Source organism: Oryza glaberrima, chromosome 11 (genome assembly GCF_000147395.1).
Source record: "Oryza glaberrima chromosome 11, OglaRS2, whole genome shotgun sequence".
NCBI classification, from domain to species: Eukaryota; Viridiplantae; Streptophyta; class Magnoliopsida; order Poales; family Poaceae; genus Oryza; species Oryza glaberrima.
In genome coordinates this window covers 18,330,513-18,348,961 of record NC_068336.1, presented here as the reverse complement: position 1 = coordinate 18,348,961, position 18,449 = coordinate 18,330,513, and the positions used below count along the sequence as shown (strand labels likewise).

General features: G+C 42.1%; 1 protein-coding gene, 1 long non-coding RNA gene and 1 pseudogene across 2 annotated transcripts; 1 reads left to right on the top strand and 2 right to left on the bottom strand.

The window, feature by feature from the left end:
• Window positions 1-768: 768 nt before the first annotated feature.
• LOC127755741 (uncharacterized) lies at window positions 769-5,854 on the bottom strand. The gene is made up of 3 exons (XM_052281404.1): window positions 5,525-5,854; window positions 5,146-5,423; window positions 769-2,501 (listed from the first exon to the last, which is right to left on the bottom strand). Exons 1-3 carry the CDS (start codon window positions 5,852-5,854, stop codon window positions 1,856-1,858), a joined length of 1,254 nt encoding a protein of 417 aa, XP_052137364.1. The 3' UTR covers window positions 769-1,855.
• A 3,422-nt stretch (window positions 5,855-9,276) lies between these two features.
• On the bottom strand, window positions 9,277-10,418 carry LOC127755740 (ribulose bisphosphate carboxylase large chain-like; annotated as a pseudogene).
• Window positions 10,419-13,134: 2,716 nt separating this feature from the next.
• Window positions 13,135-16,760, top strand: LOC127754909 (uncharacterized). Its single transcript, XR_008012914.1, has 3 exons — window positions 13,135-13,298; window positions 14,473-14,586; window positions 15,905-16,760. It is a non-coding gene; the product is annotated as an uncharacterized LOC127754909 (long non-coding RNA).
• The last annotated feature ends 1,689 nt before the right edge of the window (window positions 16,761-18,449 follow it).

The window sequence follows — 18,449 nt, the reverse complement described above, 5'->3', positions numbered from 1 at the left end:
ATAATTCATCAGCTGAATGAAATACATAACTGAATGAAATTGTCACAAGAGAAGGTTTCCAATACTCACCTTGGAGAGAGCAGATAGCATGACAATCCTGATGGGGAAGGGATAATTTTGATTTGGAATAAATTTAGCACAATATCTACCTAAATGAAATGAAACCAAATCAGCGAGAGAGATTGAAAAGAAAATACCGATGACATCCTAAATGCAACAACCAAATTCAGTTTGAATGTTTTCATCAGTATCTTCACAACTCGGGCACTACCATAATGAGCTGGTTTCAATTTTTCACAAAAAGGGATTCTGAAAAAGGGCGGGTTCATGAGATATTTGACCATATTTATTCAATGGTTGCCGTCAATTCACATATATGCAGTCTAAATCTATGATCTTAAGAAAATAATATTGGCTTCGAATTAGTCTGCGAATTAGTTTCGATATCTTTAGACAACCTTGAGGACCTGGACCACTTTCAGAAATATATAAATGTATGAATGGTCCAAATATATGTTGTAGCTAAAGGGCAGTGGCAGCCACCAGATTATGTAATGGCATGTTTACATGTAACACATAAAAATTTAAGATGTTCAATCCCATTTCAGTAATTGATGTATGTGCAGCACAGCAGTGTAGTTAATTTTAGAAAAAAAATACTTTACCCTGAAAGCCATGAACACATATATTACCCAAGAACATCTGCTCCATGTACTACATGATTTCTTGCAGTGTATGAAGCGTAATGTTCTGTTTCTTTCAGGTAGCTTTAAATGACAGAAACAAAAATAATTAGTTTCTCAATAATTTGGTCATCCTCAACGGATGTTGTACAGTATAGTTCTTTCTTCAGCGCACCAGAATTTGTTGAGTTTCCACCATCATATGTAACACTGGCCAGAAAGCTTATGCATAATTCTACCCACCTTGAAACCCAAATTTTCAAGGTTTGCTAGACGAAAAACCTCCATTGCTTGTCAAAACACATGGTAAGTAAACTATTGAAGCCTCGAGATGCCTCATGCCACGGAGTAATTTTGTAGTTTGATCCCAAAAAACAACTAAATGTATTAATAAAGAGGTGAACATTTTCTGTTGTGAAACTGAATAGCAGCTAAATGTTTTTGGCAGCAGGGCGACTGATTGAGGAGTGGCGCTGGAGTGGATCATGTGTACCTTTAGAGGGGAGACTTGCATCGCGACGGCAACGGAGATCGTGACCAGCGGAGTGGACTGCGTCGCGGTGGCGAATCGGTGGGGACGGCAAGAACTGCACGAGGGAGGGAGAAGGCAGCGGCGTTCTCGGAGTCCGCCGCGGAGTCCTCCCTGCGCCAACGACGGTTCGACGGAGGCGGTGGCGGCGGGGGACTGGACCTATGGGAATGATGAAACTCAACAGGGGAAACTAGAACATCAGAAACAAAAATCATATGTATAGCAATATCATCACAAAATGCAACTCCGATGTCGAGTGCTTCTCTTCCTTCAAGGCTAGCTCTAAGAGCATCAACATATTATCTATCAAAAGTTCAAAAGCCAGGCAAGGCACATATTCAATCATTTTCAAAAAGGGATAGCAAGAACAAAAAACAAACTTCAGCGCTGATCGATCATCATCGGAAACATATCAGGACCACATGACCTATTTGGTGAACAAAAAATTGCTCAAATCCACAAGTTCACCATTTGGGTCATGTGCACCTGAACCAAAAAAGGCTACCTGTTTCTAACTAGAGTAACGATGTAAGCAGCTCAATGTAAGTAAGGAACGCAATGTTTATGTACTCAATTCGCAGTGGTTATAAGGCCGGAGTTTAGTCAGAGATGGCGGACACCGTCCTGTCACCGGCGTCGCCTAGGCATCGCTGTCGGGAGGAGTGCCCGCAGGAGCGGCCCAAGCAGCTTCCTCTGCAGCCTCTGCATACAACGCCGCATCAGATGTGGAGTCAGGTGGCGCGTGGCGAAGCCTCTGCTCCTGGATGTCTGGCCACAGCTCCTGCGGAGCCACGACTCCGGTGCTCGCCCGCAGTGCGAGCTCCCTCCCGAGCCGCCTCAGGATGTGCCGCTCGGTGTGGCCCGCGAGCGCGGCGAGCTGGAGACGCGCGCGGGCAATGTCGCGGCGGAGGAAGCGCCGTCCCTCGTCAGCGTCTCCCACCAGATCGAGGCTGATCCCGGGCGGTGCATCCATGCCTGCTGGAAGCTTCAGTGCCCTCGCGAGAACTCCCTCGACCTTGCCTGACTCCGTCCCGCAGACCAGCAAGTCATGTCCCATGTCCCGGACGAGAGCTCTGAGATCTTCCCGCCGCTGCAAAAGACTGATGGCACGCGCCCGGAGGATACAAAGCTCCGGCATCCCGATCACGCACCAGGTCTCCCTCGCAGACAAATCATCGAACAGTATAGGTGCGTCCTCGAGCGGGTAGCAGCCGGAGACAACAACTACCACGGACTTGTCCGGCTCGAGATCGGCGAGGTCCCCCAGGCGCACCAGGCCTTGGGGGCTGGAGATATAGTCGACCAGGCGAGGGGGAGGAGGTAACGCTCTTCCCACGTGGAATGACCAAGCTGCCCCTCCGCTCCCTGTGTCAACTATTAAAGTCAAAGCGTCAAACTAGAGAGGAAACGAAGAGCGGGCTGGGCTGGGCCGGGCCGGGACTGCAAATTCGTCAGTTTGTATCGGACCTAAAATTCTAGATTTTTTTTCATTTTTAGATTTTTTTAAAAATATTTACAGAAATAATCTATCGTCCAAAAAAATTACAAAAATAGACCCTGCCGCCCAAGAGGTGGGCGGCAAGCTGACGTGGCAGACGGCGGGTCGACCGCGCCGTTTGCCGCCGTCGGCCAAAATTGCATTTAGCCCCTTGCCGCCCCTAAATGCAATTTTGGTAGCCCATAAAGAGCTTGGGGCTCGTACTTTTTGCATTTGGGCCCGGGCGGCAAGGGACCTAGATGCAAAAAGTACCCCCAAATGATTTTTCTATGTTATGTTAATAATAATTAAAGAAGTATTTATTGGTAAAACTTGTTAATATTGTTATAAAAATGTATTGAAGTTGGTTGTTTCGCAATTTCATATGTTAAGTAATGTATTATTTTGTAACTTATTCGACGTATTAGTACTCGGATAATTGATATAGGCCTATCGCAGTCTCGGTTGTAGAAACATTATATGGACTTAAACAAGGATAATTATGTAACATGAAGAAATAGTAGTACAATTCGAACATGATACAACTATTTCCTTTGCGGTTACATAGATGATATTAGATTCGAACTAGGAGGGAGGTAGTGCAATAGTTGAACACAACGACGATGTAGTAATGGGACAAGGAAGCATAACAGTAGAAATTTCAATATGCCAAGTTGTCCGATAATAGCTAACCCCTACGTGAGGATCCCTCTCCTCTCTCAAACCGCGCTTTAGTAACCCTGTATTGCTCTGGTAGTTCAAGTTGCACAACACGGCTAGGTGGAGTTAGAACCCTTCTGGTGTCTATCCATTCTTTGTATTGACACCTCCTTGGTGGTTCCTGGGAGGAAATAATAGATGTGAAGCGAGCAAAGTTAGTAAATGTTGTGAGAAAATAAGGATTCATGTAATCACAATATTCTTACCATGAAATCGTCGTCAAGAATATTTGGACAAACAAAGAACCTTCGACCCAATGTTGTAGGCTTTATGGAACGAAGAACCTGACAACGATCACCACACCTGCATCTTGGACGGGCTTCCCATGGAGGGAGTGCCGTAGTTAGCACCCGCCAGTCGCACTGTTGTTCACGGCATTGTCGTTCGTAAGCCGCTTTTCTCTGTAAGTATTGCTCAGTACTTTCGGATGCGAAATACCAGCGACCTTCTTGTAAACAAGTGGTTAGGTCGAGAACGGGATATCCTGTATCGACCCACTCGATGTATGCGCAAGCCGTAGTGCGGGTCTGCCGAAAAGAGTAGTGTTACGAAGAATAAAACGATTGCCCATACGGAATGAATAAGCATATACAGATAGTAAAATACCTCACGGTCATAGTTAGGGCACCTAAAAAAGCGCCTTCCTCGAATATAAGGATTCCTCGAAGCCATTAGTTGGCATCGATCACCGCATAGGCAGAGAGGACGCTGGCACCAAGGTGGTAGTAGGTATACACAAGGATCGCTACGCCAGTTCGGATCCTCAACGCCCAGGCGCCTAGCCATTGACGAAAGCCGGTAGGATTTGTAATAAAGCAAGTAAGGAAGAGAGTACTGAATGTGACTGAGTTCTGAAAGATTGTGAGGCCTCGCTCGTTAAGGTGACTTATATAGGCACCAAAAATTGAGTGATATCCCTGACATGTGAACGTGGCGAGGCATGGTGGGTACGCCTGATTGGCGCCGAAAGTTACATTGGTCGTATGCGGCAAATGGCGGGCAAATACTCGTACCGCACGTGAATAAAGGAGGCTGCATCGGTGCGACAGAAAGTAGTCGTGCATGCGCCAAAAGGTGATTTGTAATGAAGCAAGTGGGGAAGAGAGTACTGAATGTGACTGATTCTGAAAGATTGTGAGGCCTCGCTCGTTAAGGCGACTTATATAGGCACCAAAAATTGAGTGATATCCCTGACATGTGAACGTGGCGGGGCATGGTGGGTACGCCTGATTGGCGCCGAAAGTTACATGCCTGATTGGCGCTGAAAGTTACATTGGTCGTATGCGGCAAATGGCGGGCAAATACTCGTATCGCACGCGAATATAGGAGGCTGCATCGGTGCGGCAGAAAGTAGTCGTGCATGCGCCGAAAGGTATCGTGCATGCGCCGAAAGGTATCATGCACATATAATAACAACGTATTCATTACACAAGCATACAGTACTAGCATGTGAAGCAAATAAACAAAGAGAAGTTTGCTCTACTGGCCCTGCCCCGCGCCGCGACCATGCTTGGTCCTCCGGGCCTGTGCTCGCACGTAGTCCTGGGAGTAGGTGAAACGACCCGGTGGCACAGCACGGGTAGCACGAGTGTCTGGCGGCGGAGTGGCCTGCGCCTGGTCCTGCGTCTGCACCGGCGGTGCGCCTCCCAGCTGTGTGAATCGATAGATGTTGCAAATTATTGTGGACAGGTAGATTTTAATGCAACAAATCAAAGCGTAGTGAAAGATCTTACCGGTGAACAGCAGCTGGGACGGTCATCGGAAACGGTACTGGAAAGGGCTGACGGAAGCCGAACTGCCGCATCACACGGAAAGGGGCGTGAGGCTCAACGCAGATGTCGAAGACCATCGGAACCGTAGTCATCCAGTACGCCTGATCCCTTGTGCAGAGTGTGGACAGACCCAACGGCGCACGAGCCTGGGTAGCTGTGGCACTGTAGGGCTCCCACACGACATCAGTTGGCAGAAGGCGGTCGAACTCCATAACAAACTCAGGATACGACCGCCTAACCTAGACGTGAGCCCATCGGCGCTGCAATACGAGACGATCGATGTGATGTACAATGAACTTAGCAATGAACTTAACAATAAGAGAAGATCGATGCAACGTACCTGACGACGGCACCACAGAGTACCCATCGTAGGGTAGTCGACCTCCGGTCGCTCCGAGTACAGTGACTCCCCGTACGCGTGCTGCTCCACCTCAGGGCAGCCGATCGCAATCCTCTCAGCTGCGCAGATAGAAAGAAAGAGAGGGCACCCACCAAAGGTCACGCTGGGATCCGACTTCGTGCAAGCCTCACAAAGGCCACGGTACAGAGCCGCCAACAACGCGGAACCCCAGCTCCACTGAGGCACCTCTCCTACCGCGGTGTCGGCGATGCTCCTGGCGTAGTGCACAAGTCCCTTGTCGACCGCGTGCCCGTGACCGCCACAGAACATCACCCAACCAAAAAGCCAGAGCAAGCACGCCTCCAAACAGCGGCTGTAGGAGTACTCGTCGGCCTCCGCCTATAGCTGCTCGACCTGCAAGCGTTTGATAAAATGTTAGGCACCTTACCTTACGACTAAATATGTAGTACGCTTGTCATTTCGGTACAAAAACACTCACGGTGAACTGAAGCAGCCACCTCTTCGTAGGTCCGGTGTTGCGGTGGTGTGCCAACGGCTGGAGCGGGAGATGTGGTGCGCGCTGTACTGGTGCGAAACGTGCCGTCAGATCGTCCTTCCAGTCCACACACGTGGTCACTAGCCCAACAGCGTCTCCCGCGAGCGGTAGCCCCAACAAGTACGATACGTCCTGTAGGGTAGGGGCTACCTCACCGCACGGCAAGTGAAAAGTGTGCGCCTCTGGCATCCATCGGTCGACCAAAGCTGCTAGGAGGGACCGGTCCACATTCCAGCGTCTGGCTGGGTCTGTGTCGCCGGCGGCAGCCTCCACCAGCCGACAGATCGGTAGGAGGCCGGCCTCACGCAACCTGCAATAACAAATTAATATGCCATTATAAAAATTATTACAGCGCAACTAATTTATAGTAATACACTGTTCGTACCTCTCGACAAAGGAGTCGTGAACCGTATGTAGCTCACCGCACGTCCGTGCCCGGAACGTCCCAAGCTGAGCCCCCTGCACCGCAGTAAGGTGAGACCGGTGTCGGTGATCTATCGCCGGGTCCAACAACTCAGGTGTATCCTGACGTGCCATCTCTGAAAAATATAGTGTTTCATGTTAGAACAATTCAAAAAGTAGTAATGTAGAACAAAAGATAACTTGTAAAATTATGAAAAAGTAATAAAATCATAAGAATTATTATGTACAACAAAAGTACAGGCTATTTAAATATTGCAAACGTTACTAAGGGTACATAACGATGACGTGCAATTTAACATATATGTAGAGTTCGATAATATAACATAATATAACATAACATTAAATGCCGAAGTCCGACATTACATCAGCATACCTAAAGACACGGGTGCCTAAGTCTGACGTTACATCACGAGACCTAAAGACATGACATGCCGAAGTCTGACATTACACGACGAAACATAAACACATCGATAAGTTCGAAACAAATTACAAGCAAAACCACATGCCAAAAAAATTACAAAAATAGATCCTGCCGCCCCAGAGGTGGGCGGCAAGCTGACGTGGTAGATGGTGGGTCGACCGCGCCGTCTGCCGCCGTCGGCCAAAATTGCATTTAGCCCCTTGCCGCCCCTAAATGCAATTTTGGCAGCCCATAAAGAGTTTGTGGCTCGTACTTTTTGCATTTGGGCCCGGGCGGCAAGGGACCCAGATGCAAAAAGTACCCCCAAATTATTTTTCTATGTTATGTTAATAATAATTAAAGAAGTATTTATTGGTAAAATTTGTTAATATTGTTATAAAAATGTATTGAAGTTGGTTGTTTCGCAATTTCATATGTTAAGTTGGTTGATGTTGTGTCCGCGTAGTAGCCCAGTCAACATAGAAATTAAAAAAAAAGTAAATTGCATTGAAGGTACGCAAACTTGTTAAGTAGGTATAATTTAGTACGTGAACTTGTAAAGTACTCGTTTTAGTGGACGAGCTTGTGTAATTTGATTAGGAGGTGATATGCATATACGTAGTGAGTATGCATAAGACATGCTATATCTATTATAAATTTGGTCACTAATTTATCCTTCATCATTAAAATGATGAATTTCATATATTTCTAACCCTTGTATCATTGCTTGGTTTTTATTTTTTTTTTACCATCACTACGTCTCATTCTTTCTTTTTATTGAACCAATGTATATCTAAGTAGCAACCTTTTCATGTATATGTTTACGTAGCATCCTAATCAACACCTAAATCATCAAGATTAATCATCAATATTAGCCATGTAGTGTCATTTTGGTTCACACGCACCGGACAAGTACATGTACGAAAATAAGTATTTTATAAGTTCATTTACTAAATTGCATCCACTTGATAAGTTCATGTATCACCAATGCATTTTACTCTTAACAAAAATATGACCAGGTCACACATCATCCTCTCTCACCCCTTTCTTCCCTACCCCCTCTGGCCCTCTCTCTATCCCTATCCCGGCGAAAGCAGAGCGGCGCGAGGTTGAGGAAAGGCAGCAAGGAAGTGGCAGGACAGCACATGCATCGGCCATAAAGGTAGGACTCCAGTTCCATGTCAGCCGCCATTGTCATAATCCCTTTCTACCTCCTTCTCGCTCCCTTTCTCCAGTAGTGGGCGACTGTAGAGGGGTAGTAGGGTAGTAGCGGGGCAACACACACATTGTGGAGGTAGGCAGAACATGTGAGAGGAGGGGAGTCGGACCTGGTGACAGAGTCAGTTGTTGCCTCCCTTCCGATAAACGGGCAGGCAATGCCGCTCGCCGCTCCGCCTCACTGCTTACGCCAACAATGGACCCCTTACCACGTTGAAGCCAACAAGTGGCACATTGACGAAACCCTCATCACCATCCTTCACCACAGCACCCCACATCCCCGGTGCCTCCATTGCCTTCGATACTCCCAAACTCCCTCCTCCTTGTTCCCCTTTTGTATCGAGCCATCACACAACCGTGTTCTCCCTTCGCCTCATGCATTGCGCCTAGGACGAGGTTGGTGGTGCTAGCGTCGGTGCTGGACCTAAGCTCAATATATGCAGGGATGCCACAGTGAGGCCGGCGGCACTGGTACCGATGTCGGACTTCTCGCTCTTGATCGGAGTCGTAAACTAAAACTACCTCTTCATCAAGGTTATAGAAAACTTCGTCATCTAGTTCTACCATTTTGAAAATAAATTCTCTTTGCTTACGGGCATTTCGAGTCACTTGTTGACTCACGATTGTGCTTGTTAAAAGTTACAAAATGCCATCTTTTTTGAAAGAGTACTATAAAAGGGTCTAACTTCCAAACTCTGTTTTTTTTTTCTTTCATTCTCCTTTAGTTATTTTCTCTATCTATAAGTGGAATAGAATAACCCGGTTGAAGTGTAATGATTATACATTTTGTAATGCATTGTATGTCATTGATTATTTCCCAATAAATGAAAACTTTTTCTGTAAATACTGCGTATTTGATTCCATTATCATATGATAATACTATATTTGTATTTATTTAATTTGTATTTATTTATTTATTATATTACACCTTTATATCTTATAAATATATAGAATAGAGGAATCCCGATTTGCCTCATGATCATATCAAAATCTATTTAAACTCGGCTCAATTTGAAAACAGATTGAGCCGAGTTTAATTGCAATCAATTAGAAGAAAAAACAAGAATTACTGCATTTTCGTAACTGATTTTAATCTTTCTATTCCGTTTCTTTTTTATTTCGACTTTTTTTTCTATCTAATTTTATCTACTTAGTCTAGCTATCCAGTTTATCTATCGGCTCGAACTTGAATTTGATCGCTTTCCATACTTCACAAGCTGCGGCTAGTTCAGGACTCCATTTGCAAGCTGATCGGATAATTTCATTACCTTCATGAGCAAGATCGCGCCCTTTGTTACGAGCTTGTACATAGGCTTCTAAAGCCACCCGATTAGCTGCTGCACGAGGTGCATTACCCCAAGGATGTCCTAAAGTTCCTCCACCAAATTGCAATACATAATCATCTCCAAAGATTTCGGTCAGAGCTGGCATATGCCAAACATGAACACCCCCTGAAGCCACTGGTATAACACCTGGAATGGATACCTAGTCCTAAGTGAAAAAGATACCGCGAGCATGATCTTTTTCTATAAAATCATCACGCAATAAATCAACAAAACCTAAAGTCATTCCACATTCCCCTTCTAACTTACCTACTACTGTACCAGCATGGATATGATCTCCCACAGCAATGATTTTTTTCTGTCTATCAATAACTGCATGCATTGCTCGATGAATGTTAAGAAGTAGGCCGTTGTCACGGCAATAATGAGCCAATAATGAGCCAAACTAGTATTTGCGATGAATCCCTCGGTTAAGTAGTCATGCATTATAATAGAAACCCCAAATTCCCTCCGCAAATACAGCTCTTTTAATCATTTCTTCGCATGTACCTGCAGTCGCATTCAAGTAATGCCCCTTAATTTCACTGGTTTCGGCCTATGATTTATAAATAGCTTCGACACAAAAGACAAAACGATCCCTCCAACGCATAAATGGTTGTGAGTTTACGTTTTCATCATCTTTGGTAAAATCAAGTCCACCACGTAGACACTCATAACATGCTCTACCTTTTTTTTTTTTGCAGATAATCCCAATTTTGGTATAATAGTACATCCCAATAAATGACGAACATATTTGTTCAACTTATCCCTTTCAACTTGGATACCATGAGGTGGACCTTGGAAGGTTTTTGAATAAGTAGGGGGAATTCGCAACTACAAGCATTAGTCCTCAATAATCAGATTGTCATTGATCACTAAAATAATTAGGGACATACATGCAATTTCAATTAAAACCATATAAAATGGCTCCCTCGACAACATTAACAGTGGTTTTCGTTGAAGTGGTGTCCACATGGTAGCCCAGTCAACACAGAAATAAAAAAAACAGTAAATTGCATTGAAGGTACGCAAACTTGTTAGGTAGGTATAATTTAGTATGTGAACTTGTAAATTACTCATTTTAGTGTACGAACTTGTGTAATTCGTGCGAACAACTAGGTCCAAAATGACTTGGCAAGGTTAATTTTATAAAGCTGATGTTGATTAGGATGTGACATGCATATGCATAATGAGTATGCATAAGACATGCTATATTTATAAATTTGGTCACTATTTATCCTTCATCATTGGAGTCTAATGAAATTTTTGTAGGATTTTGAGAAAACTCAAATTCTTTGAAACAAACAAACAACTAAGAAAATTCCGACCGGGCGAAATTATAGTATGAGTATATGGGCGAAATAAGGAAATTCCATATAGAATTTAAATCTAGTTTGTTTCAAATGAGGCCTTAGCAGTAAATGAGATAAATATGTCTGATTGGCTGTTACTGGACAATTTTATAGCCGAAGTACCTTTTTCCTTGGAAAATATCGAAACCCAGATGACACATTTGTTTGTATATCTCCCCTCACAATTCTCACATATACCACTGTTTCTTGGAACCTCCTATATGGATACTCTGGTAGTGCACTTCTCACATGTGCTCTAGCTAGAAAAAAATGGACATGACTACGACGAGAGACGGTCGCTGGTTAGGCATATCCAGCAACCTCATTATGGTTGCTACCAGTATACTTAATAGTGCATGCCTTTTCCTCTTTTTATTGAATTTTCTAAAAAACTACTTATTCGATCTATAGTTTGATATACCGTTGTGTTCGTTACAATTAAATCTTTGCAACAAGAACTTACATGATTATATTCTGATAAAAAAATATATATGTTGAAAATTACTTTTATTATATATGTAAGTTACTTTTATCATATATAAAAATTACTTTTAGATTTAACCTCTTTAATAACTTATATATTTTAAATCACGTATTATTTTCAAAATCTATTTGCATCATTGTACTCTACATATAGCATGTGACAAAACGAGATCCATGTTGAATATATTGAAACATTTTATTAATTTAAAAGTAATTTATTTAAATTGTAGAAATAACTTAGCTATGCAATAGAAGTAACTCACTGTAGTAGAAGTAATTACACTGTGACTGATTTGAAATAAGAAACTATGTAGAGTAAATTCACAAGTGAAGTTTACAGAAGATTTTTAAGAAAATGCATTTATGAAAGTAAATTTAATAAAGTCTAAAAATAAATTTAATAAAGTCTACAAGTAATTTACATCAATCATAAAAGTAACTTAGCACAAAATGGATATAAGTTGGTACAACATTAGAAGTAAAAATTAAATTTAATGTCCATAAATTATAGAATTGACTATATACAATAATAAAAATAATCAACTTAGAGCATTATGAATGTATAAGAAGTAATTTAGTCAAATCTTAAGGTAATTTATATATATATATATGATAACAGTAACTTACCTATATAATAAAAGTAATTTACAAACATAAATTTTTTTATATCGTAATATAATCATGTAAGATATTGTTGTTAAGATTTAATTGCAACGAACACAATGGTGTAATTAGATTGTTGATCGGATAAGTAATTTGAGAGAAAACTTTATAAGAAGAGGGAAAAAGACATGCATATCCAATAGCAAAAAAGACATGCATGTGTTCTCTCACACATGTGTCATTGGTTAATACTAAACTGAGAGGATTTTGCAAAAAAATATATCAATTTTGTCTAATCAGCTCCAATATGCATTTTTTAGAGGGAACGTTGCTCCAATTTGCTGGTATTGTTGGAGAAAACTACCCATCAGATGTCTGATTTCTCAAAAAAATATATCGGACTTTCAAAATATTGCAGTTGACCAACAAGTGAAACATTAACTTCTATATGATGAAACAAAAAACAACAACTGAAACATTTAAAAATTTTATAAAACACAGTGAAGATACACGTTGAAACATGTCGCTATCACTTATAAAACAACGAGAGTTAACAGATTGAAACATATGTTTTCTTTCACCAAAATATAATCCTGTGATATCTTGTTATAAAGATTTAATTATAACGAATACAATGATGTGATCAAATCATAGATTGGATAAATAGTTTAGAAGAAAAATAATTTTGAAGACCGCTAAAATGCATGCATGAAAGCATTGATGGAGTATACAAAGATGGGAGGGTAGTGGCATTTTTTTCGAGAATTTTGTGAAACATAATAAAAACAGATGCTGAAATATATCGCTATAATGTATGAAACATGAAGTATTAATGGTTTGAAACTTATATTTTTCTTCAATCGGAATATAATTGTGTGATATTTTGTTATAACAATTTAATTCCAACAAATACAACGGTGTAATCGGATTTTAGATTGGATAAGTAGTTTAAGATAATTTTTTTTTGAAGATTGACACATGCATATGCATGGTTGGAATGAGTTAGCAATTAGTTGATTGCAGATAGAAACACCCGAGAAACTTGTTATATCAATCGATAGATTCGAAGTTTTTTAGACTTAGTACGTAGGAGTAGATAGTATGGGGGGCATCGGCGTGGTGTCCGATTTTTCTGTCTTGGTCGGACGGCCGATTACAACCATTCTCGGATCTCGTCACATTTGGCCCACCAATGAGAATGGCCATCAAAGATGCCTGAAATTACAGGCAGGCCCGGCCCATATATAAACCCATTGCGCAGCCTCCACACGTCGGGGTCGGAGCACGTTCGCCGACGTTCACGCGCCGCCGGGGCCGAAGCAGAGGGAGCGCGACCACCTCGGCGACGGCCAGCCGCCGACGTGCAGCCACCGACGAACCCCCCCTCTCCCACCCTCCCTACTTTCCGCCGGTGAAGGTACGCGGCCGCAAACCCCTAACCCCTAATTCCGCGCCGCCTTGGCGCCTCGCTAGCCCTAGGTTCGCCGGCCGGTAGCCCGCGCCTGCCAACCCCATACCAGTTCGTCCCGCCGTCGGTCATCAAACCCCCCCCCCCCCCCCCCCCCGCGCGCGCACGCGCGTTACAGATCGGGCCCGCGCTTGTCCCGCCATCGGGCACCGCCCTCGATTGCAGATCGGGCACGCATAGTACTGTATGGGGTCTGATTTTGGGGATTATCTGTGTAGTTTCATCGAGTGATTTTCGCGCACCGAGTTAGGAAGACTTGCGATGTTATCTAGGGTTATAAATTATTCGGTCTCAATTGTTTCGTTATAAATTGTTGGGTCTCGATTGTTTCGGGGGGTGGTAGTAGGCTTTCAGGAATTGAGATAAGGAAAATGTTGCTTTGTGATTGAATTGTACGTCCTACTAGGATTTGTCTTTGGTGTAGTTTCATCTAAGAGGTTGAGTTAAGAGATTTGCAATTTTGTTGAGGACTATAAATTTCTGGGTCTTGATTTTTCCTTAGGATGGTACACCTACAGGGTTTGAAGTCAGGGCAATGTTGTTTTGTTATTGTGGCCTTGATTGTTTTAGAGGATGGTAGCAAGTCTCACAGAAATTGAAGTTAGGACACTATTGTCTTGTCTCTGTCAAAACCCCAAAAGGTATTTCATATTTGCTTCTTGTCTTTGTGCATAAAATGTAGAGATGGACAAAACTATTGCCAGCTTCTGTTATGATTCAACATGGGATACAGAATTTTAGTCTGTATTATATAGTCCTGAAAACTAGTCAAAAGTTGTTTTAGCTTGACTCACATGGACTATTTGAAAAAAAAGAAGGGTACGGAGTTTCCAATCCACATCTTTACCCTACATCAATCGTCAAAATTTATACAAGCTTCATCGAGTTTTATGCTGCTCGTATGTAAACGATTCTGCCATTTGCCTCAATACTAGTATAGTAGCACTCAAATAAGGTTGCTTTCCAGTGTGTATGGACAAAAAACATCTATCTTCTGTTATTTTCATCCGTAAATTGAAATAATTGTTTGTTGTGTCTAGACTACAACTCAGGAAAAATAATCATTTTTTTCTTTTAAAAGTGAATTTAACTGATGGTATCTTGTCAATTTCCCACACGACAGGGTTGGTCCGAGGTCTCAGCACGTTTGCCACTGTTCACGTGCCGGACCAAATCAGAGGAGGGTGACTACCTCAGGAACGGTCGATCGGCGTCTATTGGCTTCCCTCCAGTGAAGGTATGCAGCTGCCACCCCTAACCCCTAAGTTCACGCCACCTCACTAACCCTAGATTTGCTGGTCGGTCCCCTCCGCCAACCAGCCCGCGCACAACTCTTCCCACAGTTGGCCATCATTCCCAATTACTATGGTCCTGTGCTTGTCCCACTGTCAGCCAGGGCCTTCAATTACTGATCAGGCATTCAGGCATGTCCGCGTCCTTGGGTTTGATTTTTAGGGTATTTTGTGTAGCATTTTAGCTATATTTGTGTCAACATGTCACTATGATCTCTTCACTCGAATTCATGACCATCAAACTAGCCTTAGATCCGTGGCAATATGCTTCTGAACTGTAAAGCGGTGCTTTTGGCAAATGGTTAAATTCACAGGCTGTTTTCTGTTCATGCGTACATTGGAGATATAAACTCTATGGTGTAATATTTGGCTTGTAATTTGATCCGTTAGCTGTTTGTACTGTTTCTTTGTATTGGAATTACAATTTACGATTGGCCATAAATTTTTTTATTCTTCATTGTAAATGTCTTATTTTTGTCTAATACCTATTCTCAAGAAGTCTTTTCATGCCAAACATCTGAAAATGCTATTTGTTGATACTTTTCTTGTTTAATTATTGTCACGTATGTTGGAAATCTGACCTTTTTTTATGACAAAACAGCTGCCATAATTATAGTCAGTCCCTTTGAGTAGTTTCCTCAGAGTGATTTTTGCTCACTAGTCAAAAGATTTGCAATTTTGTCAAGGACTGTAAATTATTGGGCCATGACTGTTTCAGGGTACGGTAATAGCCTCACAGAAATTGAAGTCAGGAGAGTGTTGTTTTGTCTTTGTCAACCCAAAGGAGAAGTGGTTCATAGTTTTCTTTAGGGAGTAGTTTGTGTTTCTTGTCCAGGAAATGGTAGAGATGGACAACAAGTATTTCCAGTCTCTATTTATGAAGCAACATGAGATATGGAATTTTAGTCTGTTTTTAGTCCTGAAAGCTAGTTATGATATTATTGGTTGACCAGACAGACTATTTGGGAAGAAAAACAAGGGTGTGCACTATTGAGTTTCTAATGTACATCTTTGTCCTGTGTCAATTGTCAAAATTTATGAATATTCATCTAGCTTCATACTGCGCATGTGTAATTCAAATATGGTACAGTAGCTCATGTAAGGTTTTCTCAGTGTGTATAAACAACGGACATATTCTGTTATTTTCCTCCATAAATTGAAACAAGCAGTCGTTACTTGTTCAAATCATAAGTGAAACAATAATTGTTGTTTTCTTGAAAAGTGACCTGACTAGGGGTGATTTAACTGATGAAATGTTGTCAGGTTCATACATTTGCATGGATCAGGAAGAGCATGTCATTTGTGGCATAGAGGATGCCCGTCGCCTCGTGGGCCTTCCACCCCCAATCCATATCACGATGACAGAGTGTCTGGTAAAGGACGCGGGAGAGGTGCTGAAGCTACTTGATGAGAACATTACCAGTGGGAGATGGACTGTCTCAGATGAGACTGTAGCCCTCCTCAGGGTTCTTGCAGAAGGTTGTGAGGATCTGATGTATGCTAAGAAGGAATTAACTGACACTGTCAAGGCTGCACAGGATGACCTGATCACGTTGGGAGGCAACACCCTATCAGTGGAGGAACGGCTTTTGCTGCAAGAGAAAGAAGATCGTCGTATTTTGGTTCTCCGTGCACTTAACCTTCCACCGGACAGCAAGCCATCTCGGAGCTTTGACGTGGAGAACATCGATGCCGTGCTTGCTGCGCGTGGTCGGCTCCGTGGTCAGATTGTACAGGCCCGAGCAGACATGGAGGGTCTGAGGCAGTACATCACGGAGACGTGGTTGCCGTGGGTAGAGCAGCGGTTGAACACCCATCTCACCCTGGGAGAGCCAGTTATGCCGTAGAGTGATTCCTTCACAGTGTTGTTTTGAGTCTTCATCATGAAACTTGTTGCCTTTAGCTTACTGATGTCTCCGTATATGTATCTCTTCTAAACTGTAGTTTCCAGAATCTGCATGTCCCAGGATTGACTAGTAACCACTTATTTCCTGAATCTGCATGTCCCAGCAGGATAACTAAGTTGTTGGTACTGCCATGTTAATTTGTTGTTTTGGATGCTACTTTCCCCCAGATATTTCTGTTATCCACTGTAATATATTCACTCACCTTTATAGCATGACTCTCTAGCCCATTGCTGGTTAGTTTTGAGCTTTTGGTATGTTCATTTATCATGCCCTCTCAAGAGCAAACAATTAGGTTTTTCAGCCTTCTGTTTTAGCACATCTAATTTTCTATATATGTCATAGGGTGCAAGTTTTGATCAAAAGAGGGACCATATAGCTTCCCTTTGACCAAATCTTACTGTGATGGAGCGAAACATTTCTGCAGGACTCTCTTTATAGTCTCCTAGAATGCCCCCTAATGATTTTAATAACTGGTAGGTTCTTAATATTGTAGCAAACAAATTGACTCAGGTCATTTGCATGATTTGAGAAATTATTGATCAGTTATGTTGTTTGCTGTAAAAAGTTTCAGTGAATTTACTGGCATCTAGGGATTTTTTGGCTGGCAATTGTCAGGGTCTCAGGGACAACTGCAATTCCTGATATTGGAGCTTTGCTACCATCTGTTCTTTTGGTATGTGATAGTCAATGGATAAATAAACTATTATTGCTTGCAAAATGCGAGCACTTTATTCAACAGCAATATTGTATGGTTATATTGTCAACAATAAGGTGATCGTAGTGTGATTCTATTGATTTTATATTTACTTTATTCTTCATAACTTCACTACTTTGGTTTCTTTATCGATCAACCTGCAAAGTTCAAGGTTTTTCCATGACACGTGGGCTGTGGGCATGAATATATCAGACTTCAGTTTAATCCTTAGTCCTTACAACACCTCAGAAAAGAGTTGCTGTAAGCGCATGTGTGTTGAGATTTTAGCAAGAAAGGGATCCATAAACTTCTAAAGAAATAAAACTAGAATAGCGCGTATATTCAAAATAGTTGTTCCGTTGTGAATAAGATTATGAAAACTAAGGCTATAAATTTAAACAAAGTAACAAGAAATTTACCGTCACTGGCATGCAAGGTTGACACCTTGCATTGGATGGACTTGGACCTTAGGGCATGTACAACGGTGTTTATTAGTGGTCTCTCTATTGTCATGCAAGTAAATTTGATGATATGGAAGAAAGAGAAAGGAGTATGGTTGTTATGCATGACAACAGCTCAGAGTCGACTCTTATCGTTTATTAGAGCAAATTTTATTGCATGGTGGTGAAAGAAAGGAAAGAAAAGTAAGAAAAACTATTTTGATACATTAATGATTAGAGACCATATTGTCTCTAACTGTTGTAGAATGCTAGTCTCTAGATAACGTATAGCTCATATCTAACTCTACCTTTGTACATGCCCTTACAGTCCTTACTTGCCACCCATCGGCAACCAGCGTGGCGTCCTCTGCCGCGCCGCATGCAAAGACGTGAAAATATGATGAGGTCTGCAAATAAATTTTCGGAGGTTTATTTTAAGAATATTATGTTAAAAGGGTTAGTCACCACTACAGAAACAATTTTTGTGTACAGGATCCCATAATTCTTACAAACGGACCATAACTTGTCGCGTCTTGAAAAAATGGCACACCCATATGGAAAAATCAACTTTCTATGCGGGCTCTTGAGTAGTCCACATGCAAACATTTTCATATGCGGACCACTTAAGAGCCCACATAGGAAAATCCATTTTTCCATACGGGCGTCTTAAGGAGCCGTATGCGAAAATAAAATTTAAAACTAGTTTATTTTACTCATATGAACTTTAAATTGGATGATTCTTTTTACTAAATATTTCTAAAATCATG

Coding starts and splice junctions, on each gene's coding strand:
- LOC127755741 (XM_052281404.1), bottom strand. CDS start 5,854: ATGTTCTGTGGCGGTCACGGGCACGCGGTCGACAAGGGACTTGTGCAC. Junction 5,424..5,524: donor CTCTGTGGTGCCGTCGTCAG/GTACGTTGCATC, acceptor GCTCACGTCTAG/GTTAGGCGGTCGTATCCTGA. Junction 2,502..5,145: donor GTCCCAGCTGCTGTTCACCG/GTAAGATCTTTC, acceptor CTATATCTCCAG/CCCCCAAGGCCTGGTGCGCC.